Genomic DNA, 14,259 nt, shown 5'->3' with positions numbered 1-14,259 from the left:
CTCTGACTGCTTGTTTTCCCCCGGTCTGTGAAATCTTGCAGATGCTGTTAGGAGCACCGGAGGACACCGGAGGACACAGAGGCACATGATTTTTTTCAGGTTTCCTGTTTCATGTACTACTGTCACAATATAGCGACCGTTTTATAAAAAGAATTGCTCCAATCTCGCCTACGTCAGCTTTAAAGGGAGATTTGTCAAGTATTTAATACTCTTTCCCACATGGGAGTGGACAAAAATGCTTGCTTTATGCAAATATATGTATATATTTATTAATGGAAATCAATTAACAACACAAAACAATGACAAATATTGTCCAGAAACCCTCACAGGTACTGCATTTAGCATAGAAAATATGCTCAAATCATAACATGGCAAACTGCAGCCCAACAGGCAACAACAGCTGTCAAGTGTGTCAGTCTGTTGACTTGACTATGACTTGCCCCAAACTGCATGTGATTATCATAAAGTGGGCATGTCTGTAAAGGGGAGACTCGTGGGTACCCATAGAACCCATTTTCATTCACATATCTTGAGGTCAGAGGTCAAGGGACCCCTTTGAAAATGGCAATGCCAGTTTTTCCTCGCCAAAACTTAGCGCAAGTTTGGAGCGTTATTTATCCTCCTTCGCAATAAGCTAACATGACATGGATTCCTTAGGTTTTCTAATTTCATATGATACCAGTATCTCCACTCTAGCTTTAAAACTGAGCCCGATACAGCCTCCAAAAGATCGATTGCGTTATAGAAATGAGTGGCATTAAAACGGATTTGCGTTAATGCGTTATTATCGTGTTAACTTTGACAGCCCTAGTTTTTATTCTCCAGTGTTGCGAGTACATTGGTTATTCAAACATGACAGGGAGGAAGCAACAGGGTATAAGGCGCTCCTTCACTTTCATCTCAGGGCACTGTGTAAAGCAGAAAGAAACAAACTCATTTGTATTCTGGCAACATGCTCTAATAAGGCACCGCACTACTTGTGTGTGTGTGTGAAAGTTTAAAATTATGTAAATGTTCATAGGTAGAGAAAATCAAGGTCATAACCTACAGTCTGTGTGTCACTGCATTCTTTGGTTTTCATCTGTTTCAAATATTGTAGGTCTTCTTGCTGAGATATTTAATGTAGCAAGGTTTTCTGGATATCCAAATGTGGAGGGTTTACAGATGTTCTGTGTTTTTTTGGTGAATTTAAATGTATTTGAATTTGAGGCAAAAGCTCCAGCTTGGGCTGAGTTATGATCTGTATCTGTAAGGACCGAATACTGGAGAACTTTTATGAGCAATAATATTGTAGTTCAATATCTATTTGCACTACTTTACATTCGTTCTATTATTAGGTGCCATGTACAATTCTATCCATTGTGCAACTTTGACTAAATGCCCAATTTTGGAGATGATGAGACATGTACAGTACGTACAGCGTATGGTTGGTTTGCACTACAAGGACTGTATGGCTTTCAAGAGCAGTTTGTTAAAGGAGAAGGTTTAATGGATTATAATGAGGTCTTTTTTTTTTGCCTTGCTCGTCTAAAAACATGAATATATGCAGCCTGGTTAGAAGTCTTTGTTTATTCATGAATGGTGTGAATTTATTGCACTTAACTGTACGTTTGTGGTACCATAAATACGTTTTGTTGAGATCAAAACAAATAGGTTTTCATATGGAAATTTTCATTATTATTAAAAGTTTTTGCAGCAGTTTGTTATAGAAAAATGTATTTTGATGCAGTGTTAGAGTAACTTACAGTAACACCCTCTGAGACATTCATCATTAATACTTCAGACTTCCTCTCATGTCTTTGAAATGTGTGACTTCTGTTTGTCTTGTCAGCGTCGGTAGCTGTGTCTCCAGTCGACTGTATTCCAGGCACTATGATTGTATTGTAATTTGAATGTAACACCAAAAAACAATAAACTATTTATTTGATCAAAAATAAGCACAAAGTCATTTCTTTGACCAACTTCAAATTATGTACGACCATAGTGTTGTGGATGTGCGTAGTCCTCCATTAGATAACATGCAGGCGCCGCAGACTAGACTTCCTCATTTGTTGTCTTCCCCGTCTACAGTGTGTGTACGCGTGTGTACGCGTGTGCACAAAGTGTGCGCGTATGTGTGTGTGTGACGCCCGATTTACCTGCTTCTGCCTGTTTGCATTAATGAAGTGTTTGTGTAATCCGCCTAGCGTCCGGTTTGATAATGCCAAAGTCAGGTGTTGATGCGACTGGCATTTGTTACCCCTGTGCCACCTGTGCCCTTTGCCCTATGTGGGTGTGAGTGTGTGTGATTGTGACTGTGAGGGATGATGCCGTGTAAATGTCAAGCATGTGTAGCCATGTTTGTGTGCTAATCTGCCCAGTGTCTGTCTTGATTATGCTGATTATGCCACTGTCAGGTGTTTGTTTGGGCGACTGTCTGTCTGTTTGGCATGCATTCAAAGCAGCCTTATAGCCAACCCTCCTCTCACCTGTGCCCATGTGTGTGTTTGTGTGTGCGTGTGTGTACGTGTGTTTACGTGTTGGCAGGGATGTCGGTGAGTGCTATCAAGGACGGCTCAGGCATGCTGGTGCGCAGTGTGGTCCAGGGGGGCTCTGTTAGCCAGGATGGCAGGCTGGGGGTGGGGGACGCCATCTTGGCCATCAACGGAGAGCCTACTTCCAATCTGACCAACGCCAGGGCCAGAGCCACGCTCCGCAGACACTCTGTCATAGGGCCAGAGATAAGGTGAGGAGCCAGTCGCTGTCCAACAGCATTAGTACAATATGTAGAGGGCTTTCTTCTGGGCTGAAAACAACAACAGGTGATGCTTACTGATACTGTACATCACAAAAAGAAAGAAAAGAATACAAGATCAAGTCAGGGTAAAGAAAAATACACACATAAATACATTATGATGTTGCTCACACAACCCTTACGGACATTTTAAAGTTTTCTCTCTTCACTCTGAATCACTGAATCACCAGTTTTCAATAATCCTCAGTCTGTATTCAACACTGTGTGCGTCACCCTCTTTACAATGGCTCAAGTGCTGCTTCACATTTCTTAATTGCTGTAGAGAACGACCTCTGACCTCTGACGCGCCACAGAACATCATCAAGTACAGTCACAGCAGCTTGTTTTGCTAATTTTGACAGTGGCAGGACAGAATTTCTGTAGTTGTTTTTTTTGTTTTTTGCAAAACAATTAAAAGCAAAAACATAATTCTAACATAATTAGTATGGGGAGTTTTTACTGTATGCAGTGCTGTTACAAGGCCTTTTTCTCTGTCATGGTCATGATAGTAAAAGCATAGTTGTTACTAATAACATGAACGATGGCTTCATTCTCGTGTCCCAGTAAGTCATGACAGTGTGACAAAAGCAACTAGATAGAAGTTGGCCATCATTAATTTCATTGTGAATTGTTCATCTGTGCTTTTCCTATTGTGATATATCAGAATGCACACTTATTCTGGCTTATTAGACGTCTGCTCAGGCTGAAGTTGGGCAGAACTTTGTTTGATTTATGCGACATCACAAAGGTAAATGATGGCGGTGTAACTCTCCAACCCTAATAGGTGTGATAAAACCAATAAGAGGGTCCGAGAGATTTAGATCAAGCACAGATTTTACTGTACATGTCCACGTAGTCTTCAGAAGGAGCACAATAAGTGAAAACGCCTGTATACAGGAAACTCACAAAACAGTGAGTTTAATTATATGGAACACATTTTATTATGGTGTTAATAATGAAAATAAAATTTCTTTGGGATTACTGCCAAATTACCTCAATATTTACATCAAAATGTATCAAAAATTACTTTATTATAAACATAATTTAATAATTATATTCCGCTATTTCCCAATAGCTGGTAATTTATTTAATACATTACCAGGAAAAGAATACAAAGTTCATTAATATGCTTTATTTCCATGTCTGCTGGTAAATCGATAATAATTAGCAAATAACTTATTTTAAATTTCTTTAAAAAACTCCCTGAATCATTACATCAGCTACCAGGTTACATTTGTGTAGACAGTAAGTCACACAATGGTGAGATTTGGCCTGATCAGAAGTGTCTTCTATTAGTTTTGGTTTTTGATGAAGAGCAGCGCACAGCTGCTTCTCAAACCTACGGGCTTTATTTTAACGATTATATGCTATTTCAGCATATAATTATTAAATAATGTTTATAATAAAGTCATTTTCAATCAATTTTGAGGTAGATAGTTGGGTAATTTGGCAATAATTCCAAAGAAAATAGGTTACTTGCTAATTATCATGAAATTTGCCAACATGTAAAATGAAGTGTTACCTAAAACTCTACATTACACACAGAAAACACATCATGACTGGGGCTTCAGTATCTCTAGAATAGTGAGTTAATCTTAACAGGGGTTGTAACTTGCCCTATTCTAAATATTTGTTATTGTTTTATATTTAGGGTCTCACATTTATTAGTGGGAATTTGTACTAAGAAACTATCATTAAGCCATCACAAGAAGTGAACTGCTTTCAAAGGTAATTAGAAGAACAGATTTGATTCCCATCCCCCTACACACACATATATGATGATCCTCTTAATCCAATGCATTTCTAACTGTGCCACAGGTGTGCTGCAGCCCCCCTGGCACAAAATACATGGGATAACTAGATCTGTATGTAATCCCTTTTAAGCTCCCTTTCACATGCAGAATCATTAGAATATATCGCCCATCTGAGCATCTCCGCCAACGGCTTGAGAACTACCTCTGCAAAGGTGCACCATATTCTTTCTCGCAAGCCAATCAGAGCAGACTGGGCTTTTTCTGGAGGGGGGCTTAAAGAGACAGGCTCTAAAATGGAGAGTTTCAGACAGAGGGTGAATACAGGTATATTCAGACAGACAGTATGAGAAAAATAATGTGTTTTTTGAACATTAAAGCATGTAAACATGTTCTAGTAGAAACCCAAAATACAAGTATCAACCTGGAAATGAGCATGATATGTGCCCTTTAAAAAACTTGTATGAAAGTGTACACAACTGCACATCGCTCAATTGCAACCTAGGCAATAATGTAGCTGGCTAAAATGTAACACATAACATCTATCTGGAGTCGTAAGAACTTTGGGACCTGAAAATAGGCTCAGTGGGCACTTAAACACAACATTACAGTAACAGCATCAAAGTAGGACACATGTGTAGCACATTTAAATCTGATTCTAGGCAGTTAGTTATTTATATTACATTCATAAGCACTTTCCCTCATGTCGTAGTTTGAACACGTCTTTGCTTGAAAAACGAGAAAGCCTTTTTAGTTCTTAGTTTAGAGGGAATGTAGAAAGGTCCTTTGGGTATGCAGTTAGAGAACAATCAACCACTGAGGAAAAAAGTAATTGAATACTGCTCACATTTTCTAGATCTACCCATGCAGATCTTGACAGTCTGTGTGACTCGAATGAGTGAGTATATGTATATCATAAACATAAATCTGTGCCCGCCGCAGTCACAAACATCACTTTCACTGCATCATCATGTATTTTACGATCTTGTCTCGCTTTGGATCTCCATTACCACCTTGTTTTTGACACTGCAGTCATAGTTGACTGAGGCGCTGCAGTCATGTTAAATTAGATTAGATGATGAAATTTTAAAGATTGCCTGAGGGGAAATTGGGTAAATTATTACTTGTTCTAACATCAGCAGTTATGGCTCCACATTTGACAATGCTTGTTTGGCTGATTGGAAAAGTGCCCCACCTCCACCACCGTGCTGCCCTGCAAAACACCCACTCACTCGCTCTCAACCTCGCTGTCTCTTTCTCTCTCTCCCTTTTGGTTTTACAGGCACACACACACACACACTAACGCACACACATACACAGCCTTTCAATGGTATAACCTCCAAAAACACCTTTTTCCTGCTATGGGAAATATCTCTGAATAATTCATCGCTCATCTCACCTTGAACAGTGCGCTTCTGAATAAAAGAGTGTTTTAAGGAGCCTCTCATAGATGCACACCACAATACACACACACACATACACATGCATTCTGTCTTTCCCTATCAGCCGCACACACATGCTCTTACTGCCTCCTCCTGACAGCACTGCAGACAAACTAACAGAGAGTGGAGGCAGATGAGTTGCTTTGGCAGCCTCAGAATAAGACAGACATAGAAGGGTGAGGGCTTGTCACTATCAAACCGCCTCTGTTGAGACACGACAGGCTGTCCACATGGCTCAGTCACAACAGCTTAGCGTGGAAGACCTCCATATTCAATCTGCCACCATGAGAGGAACTGGCTCTTTCGGCGGATTCAAACAGCATGTCTGCTGGTAGCGTCACACAAGAATGGAAGTTGGAAGACGGGGGTGGGGGTGGGGGGGCTTTAATGACGTCCTTGACACTTTATTTAAATGACAGTGTTTACGTTAGAGCTTAAATAGATCCCTGCTTATGCAAAACACATTCTTTATTATAAATGTTGTGTTTCAGAAATTCTACATATACGGTGTCTATGCTATACATACAGAGCACTTAAACACATTTGACATGTAAGACAGCAGCCTTAAAGTAAGTGGTTGTTTATTGATTGTTTTTCAGGTCTGCGATATATAAAGAAACAAGTGCATTATTAATTGCTAATTGATTACTAATGATGATTAGAATTATTTTGCATTATTAAACACCGCCTCAGGTGCTTTCAGCTTTCCCTTCTCTTATTAATTGGTGCATAGTTGTTATGGTTAAAAATATAGAGTGTATGTATAGATGGACGCGTCTCCACTTCCTCCCACTGTACAAAAGTGAAGCCAAAATATACGGATGCGGGCGCTCCCTTATTGAGATTTTGACATCATTTGGAGCCAGAGTCCGCTCAGTAGTGTTTGGGGGGGGGCTGTATCGAGGTCCCGCCCATACACCCGCCCAAGCCAATCACGAGTCGAGCACGGCCGCAGCTTGCTAGCGTGAGCCACCTAGCTGCTACATTAGCACCACGGTAGCTTTTTGGCTAGAAAGACACAACAACTAACCATAATATCTCTATAACTACATTTATGATCAAATTGGCGCATGTTCTATTACACAGACTCATGATGGTTAAGGAAAGTTAAAGTTACATCTCCTTTCTCGTACAATTCCCGAGCCTCTGGCTTTGCGATTACTTCACTCAGAGCAGCTGTCAATCATGATGTCTCACCTCCTTTTTATAGCATCAAATAACTAATTAAAACCAAACTTATCAGAACACTTGAACATACATCAGCGTGATAAGAACTACCTGAAATGACAGAAACCATCTTTGGGAAAAATGCATTGATGTGTACTTTGACTTCTTAGTTTGGCCCATGTCCCATCTGCTAACATGGAGGGGGCGGGACTTATGACCTATACCGCAGCCAGCCACCAGGGGGCAATCAAAATATCTTGGCTTCACTTTTGGGGAGCTGTCATGACGTCCATCTTTATACACAATCTATGGATAAAAACTGTATAATGATGTAAATGTGAAATCCAGATTGTCACCAAAATCAAATCGCCTCATGATTGGTCTGACTACATGGAGTTAACTTAAACCATTTTTTTAGATATTAACTACCAAACAGATAAGAATTTGACATTTTTTAAAATATGCTCATCTCATCTAGCTCTCAATAAGAAAGTGAATAAGAGAATCTTCTAAAATGTCAGACTGTTCCTTTAAACCATAACGTTTCATTATTCCCTCCTTCACTGACTGACATACTGTAATAATCCATCTGTCCTGTATAGAAACCATTCACTGAGTGCCATGCCATTTGTCTCGTTCCTTGTCATCCTATTAGTCATTGTTTGGTGCTGAAAGTTAAATAAATGTGCAGATGTGAAAACAGAGTGATGGGAAATCATAATAACATTTCAAATGTTTTCACCCCGCCCCTACGCTTCTTTTCCCACATTCCCCCTACCCCCCAGCATAACCTATGTCCCAGCCCATCAGGTGGATGACCACCGTACCCGTCTGTGTTTACCCCCTCTGGCATCCATCGGAGCAGACAGCGCCTCTTCCTCGCCTACCCCACTGACTCCTTCTCCAGAACCGTCCAGATCCCCCGGTCCAGTCAGAGCTGCAGCTCCAGATCCAGCTTCATCCATCCTCAAACCCTCTGCCTCAGTCAAATTTAAAGCCGCAGCTCCAGATCCAGAGGTAGTCAGAGCCGCTGCTTCATCCAAAGCTCCATTCAGAGGCCTAGTCCCTACCATCACCCCGGCCCCAGACTCAAGGTAATGTAAGACCCAGAGGTCTCAGCCTAATATTTATGGCCACCTAATCCCTACTCAGGCCCCAGAGTGCAAGATAAACCTGTCTCAGGGTTTATTAGACTTCAAGGCTCCAGCTTTATTACATGTTGATATGTTTGCTGCAGAGGATTCGGACTATGAAATACACTCTATACATTCTGCCTGTTGTGGGTTCTGTGTCTTAACCCTCAGGCTTTTTGTTTTTACAGCAGACTAGGGTTTTATTACTGCAACACATCACACAATTCAGTTACCCAGCAGCTTAAGTCCTACTAATTATTATATGACACTTTAATTAACCGTATCCATGAAGGAAACAATGTGTCTCAGTGTGCCACCAGCTCAGTTTGAGTCTCTTCCAGTCCGTATTTTCTCCTCTCCATTCTTCTCTGTGGTAAAGGCAAAAGCTTCTCTGAATGTTGAATCTCTGAGTTATATTTAGCTGTTCGCTTATGGATCTCAGTGCTGACTGTCAGCGAAAATGAATTGTTTCGCTTCTGTCTATCCCTGCTTTCGCTCCATCTTCTTGCCTCCTCCCTCCCTCACTCCCATTTCTCTCCGCAGCCTTTTCTTCACTCTTATCTTTCAGTACGTTGTCTTTGTCTCTTCCTCTGCTATACTTCTGTCTTGACTCTTTGTGTCTCCATCTGTCTCTCATCTCTCTCTCTCTCTTTCTCTCTCTCTCTGGTCTTTTTCCCTTTACCTCATTTTCCCTCTCCTCCCTGGCTTGGTCCTATCCCCCCTCTCCTGGCCGCTCTCTTTCAGCACTGGTGGAACCATTTGTTCTGCCCTCTTCTGTAACTGAACTGGCTATAGGCTCCTGCTGCGCAGATAGCACCACTATCACTCACCTCCATGGGCTTATTACAGCCCTCCACCGTTAAATATATTCATGAAAAATTCTCTCTCCTTCTCTACCTCTTTCTTTCACACTCACACACACACACATACACATACACATATACCGTGTATATATACAGAGATACTGTGTAGATATATACACACACACACACACACACACACACATACTGTAAAGACACTACCTTACTGTGACCTCGCTGGCAGAAAATGTGTATTTTTCGGGTCTATTTGCACTTAAAGCAGTGTAACTTCTCAAGGCCTGCCAATATAAATCGCTATTGGCCATGTGTCACAGTGTGTCAGAAAAAAAATAACAAAGTACGCCAAGATACCTTGTTATCCGCAGCCGTTCTGTGAGTGTTATGTAGGCGAATGCTACTGAACTCACAGAGGAAGAGCCACAATTAACGCTTATTTTCACTAAGGATTCATCTGTAGATTATCTTTTAATTTTAATTATGAAAATTGAATTATGAAACCCAAAGACATTCAATTTACAATGACAGAAAACAGAGAAAAGCATCAAATCCTCACATCTGAGAAGCTAGAATGAAGAAATATTTGGCATTTCATATTGATAATTGACTTCAGCGATTAAAAGATGATTGCCAGTTAATTTTCTTTAAATAGACTTATTGATTAAACTCCTGAGGAAAATTATGACATTTGGACTATGATGTACATCATCTTTCTTTAATGAATAAAACTTGTCAGTTTTGTCAACATAAATAAAGTGATGACATCCTGATGGATTCGCCAAATGAATGCAGATAGATTATATCTTTTTTTTTTGTAATGACTTAATTAATAATAAGAAATAGATGTTTTTTTATTGTGGTTAAATGAATGTAATTTATGGTGTTGTTAGATTGCTGCTAGACTGCCCCGTTAATGCAGGTGTGGGCCTCCCACTGATGTTGTTTTTGAAAGGCTAAACTCCAACAAATATGGATTGAAGCAGAATATTTCGTTAGATTTTGCTACTAAGTAGCAAAAAAATACATATTTTTAAAAAGTTACATACAAAGTTAGTTATATACAGACTTTTGTATAAACTATCCAATAAGTGTGTTATTATGGTTAGTTATATATGAGCAAACCTAAGTTTGACAATGTCAGACTAGACAAATCCTGGCGCTCCCCCTGTGATCTTTGGTGCCCCCCAAAGGGGGCCCCGGACCCCAGGTTGGGACCCACTGATGACTATACATAATCATCAGGTTTTCCATTCAACATCATACATTGATATTATTTCTGTTTGCATGTTTTTTCGCCATCAGTTGGCAGATTCCAAAGTCTCTCGCTCACAAGAAGAAGGAGAACGGAAAAGAAGTTGGAGAGATTGTTGAGTCGAAAAAGGACCAGAGTAGCGCAGATGGGAAAGTACCACAGCTGGAGGTGCACGGTAAAAATGAAGGACAAGAGGAGCTTCATTCTCATACCACAGTTTCTTGGGATCAACCTAGAAGGTTAGTGAATCAGTGTAACAATGCCCTTAAGATTTTATTCAGATTTTCCATTTTTTCTGCCCTTTCTTTTTTCAAACCCCTGCCCATCATGCCCTTCATCCTCTCTCTGCCAGAAGAGGCTTAGCAAAATCCTAGTGTGCTCAGGTTATGTTCACAGCAGGGGGAGAGCAGCACAGCGCAGACTCAACACGCTCACATTTCTTAGGCCCAGAGAAACCGACTGTTTTCACAACCTGTATTTATCGCATTTATGACTGCATCCCGCTTGGATAAATCACATAAGCCGCACTGCATGCATGCATGCAAAGACCAGCTTCTGTGTGTGTGTCTCCCTGGCAGGTATAATATTCTATTGTTTTGAGACTTATCCGAAGCCCTAAGCAGCGGAAAGAGGCTGAAAGAAATATAAAAAAGCATGCCCATTGGATTAATTCTCCTTCTTGTGCATTTCTGAAGTAATGTTTCATACCAAGTAGGTCCTCATCAGGCAACACAGAGAACATGTATTCATCATACCCATGGCGTAAGGAGGATTTTCAGCTCTACGATGTGTGTGTGTGGATGTTCCTTGTATCCTGCTTTGTGTTCCAGTGTGCGGCTGACTCGAGCGCCGGGCCAGTCCCTGGGTATCAGCATAATGGGAGGCAGAGGCATGGGCCGGAGACTGAGCAGTGGAGAGATGATGAGGGGAGTCTTCATCAAGCACATCAGCCCCGACAGCCCGGCAGCACATAATGGCACCCTCCGGACTGGAGACAGGATACTAGAGGTGTGTGTGTGTGTGTATGTGTGTGTGTGTGTGTTTATATACTGTATAAGAGTCTGTGAGTGGTAGAGAGACTGAAAAGTAGTGTGTGTTTGCTGCACGTGTTCATACCTTGTATAATGTACACTGTGTGTGTATTGTGGCTGTACGTGCATTGCGGCATCTGTTGTATAGAAAGATGATGATTTGATGATAATGTGTTACAGTAATGAACAATCCTGTTGCCTAAATAACCATAACATGCTATTCACTCCAACCCATTACATACTGCAGGTCCACTGTTCAGCCTTAATGTCGTTATGCAATACAGGATTGCACAATGCAATGCAATTGTACCCCCTCCATGCCACACACACACACACAGACATACACACACACACAGACACACACAGGTGTTTTAGGTGCAATAGTTCCTCATACAAACTAGCGCAAACTGTAATTGGGCAATTCACCTTACTGTGTCTTGCCTACAAATATCTTATGTGCAGTATATTTGAATTACAATAATGGCAAAATCTGTTAAAAGAGATTCATTTAATCTAAAATCTGTGACAAAAGAACTCGTGAAACATTTTTTTTGGCACTATTTGACCATTAGATATTAGAAAACTTATCATTAGACATCAGATTTTGCCACATTGTTTCCACCAAGGTAGCCATCTCTTTAATATCTGTGGCTGTATTAGGTCACTGCAGACTATGGTGTAAATTATCACATGATTGCGACTCCTTGCTTTTTCAGGTAATTTCACAGGATCAGCCTAATGTCATTTGGTTCAATATTTGCTTTGTGTGTGTGTTGACTCGGCCAAGGTGTGCGGTGTGGACCTACGAGATGCCAGCCATGAGCAGGCGGTGGAGGCCATCCGCAGGGCCGGAGACTCTGTGATCTTCCTGGTCCAGTCTGGACAACACAGATCTCAGGTACTGCAGAAAACAGCCCGAAAAATAGCACATTTCTACTGGCTTACAAATACATTGTGCAATGTATAACCAGGTATGCATACATTACATTGTGTAGCGTTCGAGTCCCTTGATGCCCCAGATTATTTCGCACTGAATCTCAATACTCAGCAAATGCAAAGCAAAGGTGCAGTGTATATTCTGTTGGACAACTCCATCAGAAGTTTCAGCAGTGTTTTAGCGTGGGAGTTTGTAGCATTACAGTGTGATGTCCTCTGGATATAAAGCATATTGAACAAAGTTATCTTTGACAGATATCTAGTATATACTGGATGCATCATTTGAAGCATCTGCGGTACGTTTCACATTTATATAGATGTTTATCCTCCTTCTCTGCACCTTTTGTTTCGCCCACAGTCCCCTATGCTTACCAACCATGAGAGACTAACTCCAACACCGCAGTCTAACTCACACAGCAGCAAGGTAACACTGTTCTACTAGATACTTTGAGCTTCACACTGCTGTTTGCTCTTAAAAAGAGACTCCAGCTTTGAGATAATGATTAGGGATGCACCGATCTGACTTTTTATGACGCGATAGCGATACCTGGGTTTTAGGTATCGGCCGATACCGAGTACCGATCCAATACCAGTGTTTAATTAATAAGCTGTATGCCTCACTGTGTGGAAGTGACTGGGATCATTCTTTTATGTGCAAGGAAACATCAGGCTTGACTTAAACATTGTTTTCCTAACTTAAAACAAAATGTAATAAATAAATACAAAAATATAAACTTACTGAATTGTTATTGTGAAGCAAATTTTCATAAAGGCCAAACGGCGATATTGCAACTTCCGTGTCAGTCACGTGATGCCATCGGGCCCAAAAATACTTTTTCCCATAGACTTACATTGTGAAAGAGACGTCCGTAAATCAGCGGATAATTTTTTTTTTTTAGGTAAATCAGCTTCCGAGTATGAACACTTGAATAGCCCTTATTTAAATCATTAGGTCCTAAAAGTTGTAAAATGCACTCTTAGCCGAATCCAGAGTTATTTCCCTTCATCCGTTCATGTGAATGAGCTCCAGATCGAGGCTGGATCGAGGGCTGGGAGGTGGGGTTAAAGAAAACGCTACTGCGCCTGCTCTATGGGCCAAATGGATGCTGAAGATTGCCGGATGATCTGGGTACTTTAGCACTCGGCAGTTGAGCCATTTTGGCTTCATGCGCCACTGAGCAACTCATATAGGAATGAACAAATTAATTTATACATCCATGTACACCAGCATCTAGGTAAAAAAAATCTTCAAAATTAACAGGAATTACAAGAAGTGTAAACCTTTTTAATGCAACAACAAACAGGTCAAAACTTAACAGGAATTCAAATTCTACCATATAATTTGGACAGTATATAAACATGGAATTTAATTGATCGTCCCCATTTACAGCGATACCCAGCTATTTGAATCCTTATCGGCCTGATATCTGATAACTGTTTTGGAATCGGTGCATCCTTAGATTGTATAGTATATCAAATTATATATATATATATATGTGTGTGTGTGTGTGTGTGTGTGTGTGTGTGTGTGCGTGTGTGTGTGTGTGTGTGTGTGTGTACCGCCCTGCAAAGCTACACAGATGACAAGCTGTGAAATCATTTTCTCAGTTTCTGTTCCCACACAGTTCCTGATGTTTGGCTGTGTATGGCTGTAGCGTATAGAGAATGTGATGTATATACACTATATTATATATATGGAGGGATGAGTCATTAACACCTACATGGTTTTCTAAAAAGCATGAAGGAGGTTTGAAGGTTTTTTTTGAGAGGTAGATTGCTGTGTTATAGGACTATATCTGTGTTTCCCCTCATGATCGTAGGAAGCAGAGACTCTCAGTCTGTTCCTTAGTGTCTCCCCTACAAACCCCTTCACTCCCACCCCCTTTAAGGTTGGTACATCGGTTGTGTGCGTGTGTTTGCGTGTGTTATCATGGGTATGCAGCATCTTAAAAGCAG

The 14,259-nt window shown here is 40.7% G+C and overlaps 1 protein-coding gene across 7 annotated transcripts in view; it reads left to right on the top strand.

Annotated features, from left to right (window-relative positions):
- si:dkey-92j12.5 (multiple PDZ domain protein) overlaps positions 1-14,259 on the top strand; it is a 44,547-nt gene that overhangs the window by 17,466 nt on the left and 12,822 nt on the right. For 4 of the 7 annotated variants that reach the window (XM_037765191.1, XM_037765185.1, XM_037765188.1 and 1 more), the window contains 8 exons: positions 2,527-2,725; positions 5,381-5,422; positions 7,919-8,227; positions 10,387-10,575; positions 11,167-11,344; positions 12,155-12,265; positions 12,662-12,727; positions 14,124-14,192. In XM_037765191.1, the coding sequence (XP_037621119.1) occupies positions 2,527-2,725; positions 5,381-5,422; positions 7,919-8,227; positions 10,387-10,575; positions 11,167-11,344; positions 12,155-12,265; positions 12,662-12,727; positions 14,124-14,192 (1,163 nt within the window). The remainder of the gene's footprint in view (positions 1-2,526; positions 2,726-5,380; positions 5,423-7,918; positions 8,228-10,386; positions 10,576-11,166; positions 11,345-12,154; positions 12,266-12,661; positions 12,728-14,123; positions 14,193-14,259) is intronic. The other 3 variants (XM_037765190.1, XM_037765189.1, XM_037765192.1) reach the window with 3 other exon arrangements.

This window comes from Sebastes umbrosus, chromosome 3, assembly GCF_015220745.1.
Source record: "Sebastes umbrosus isolate fSebUmb1 chromosome 3, fSebUmb1.pri, whole genome shotgun sequence".
Taxonomy (NCBI): Eukaryota; Metazoa; Chordata; class Actinopteri; order Perciformes; family Sebastidae; genus Sebastes; species Sebastes umbrosus.
The sequence above is the reverse complement of the archived record's forward strand: the minus strand, read 5'-3'. Positions and strand labels throughout refer to the sequence as shown.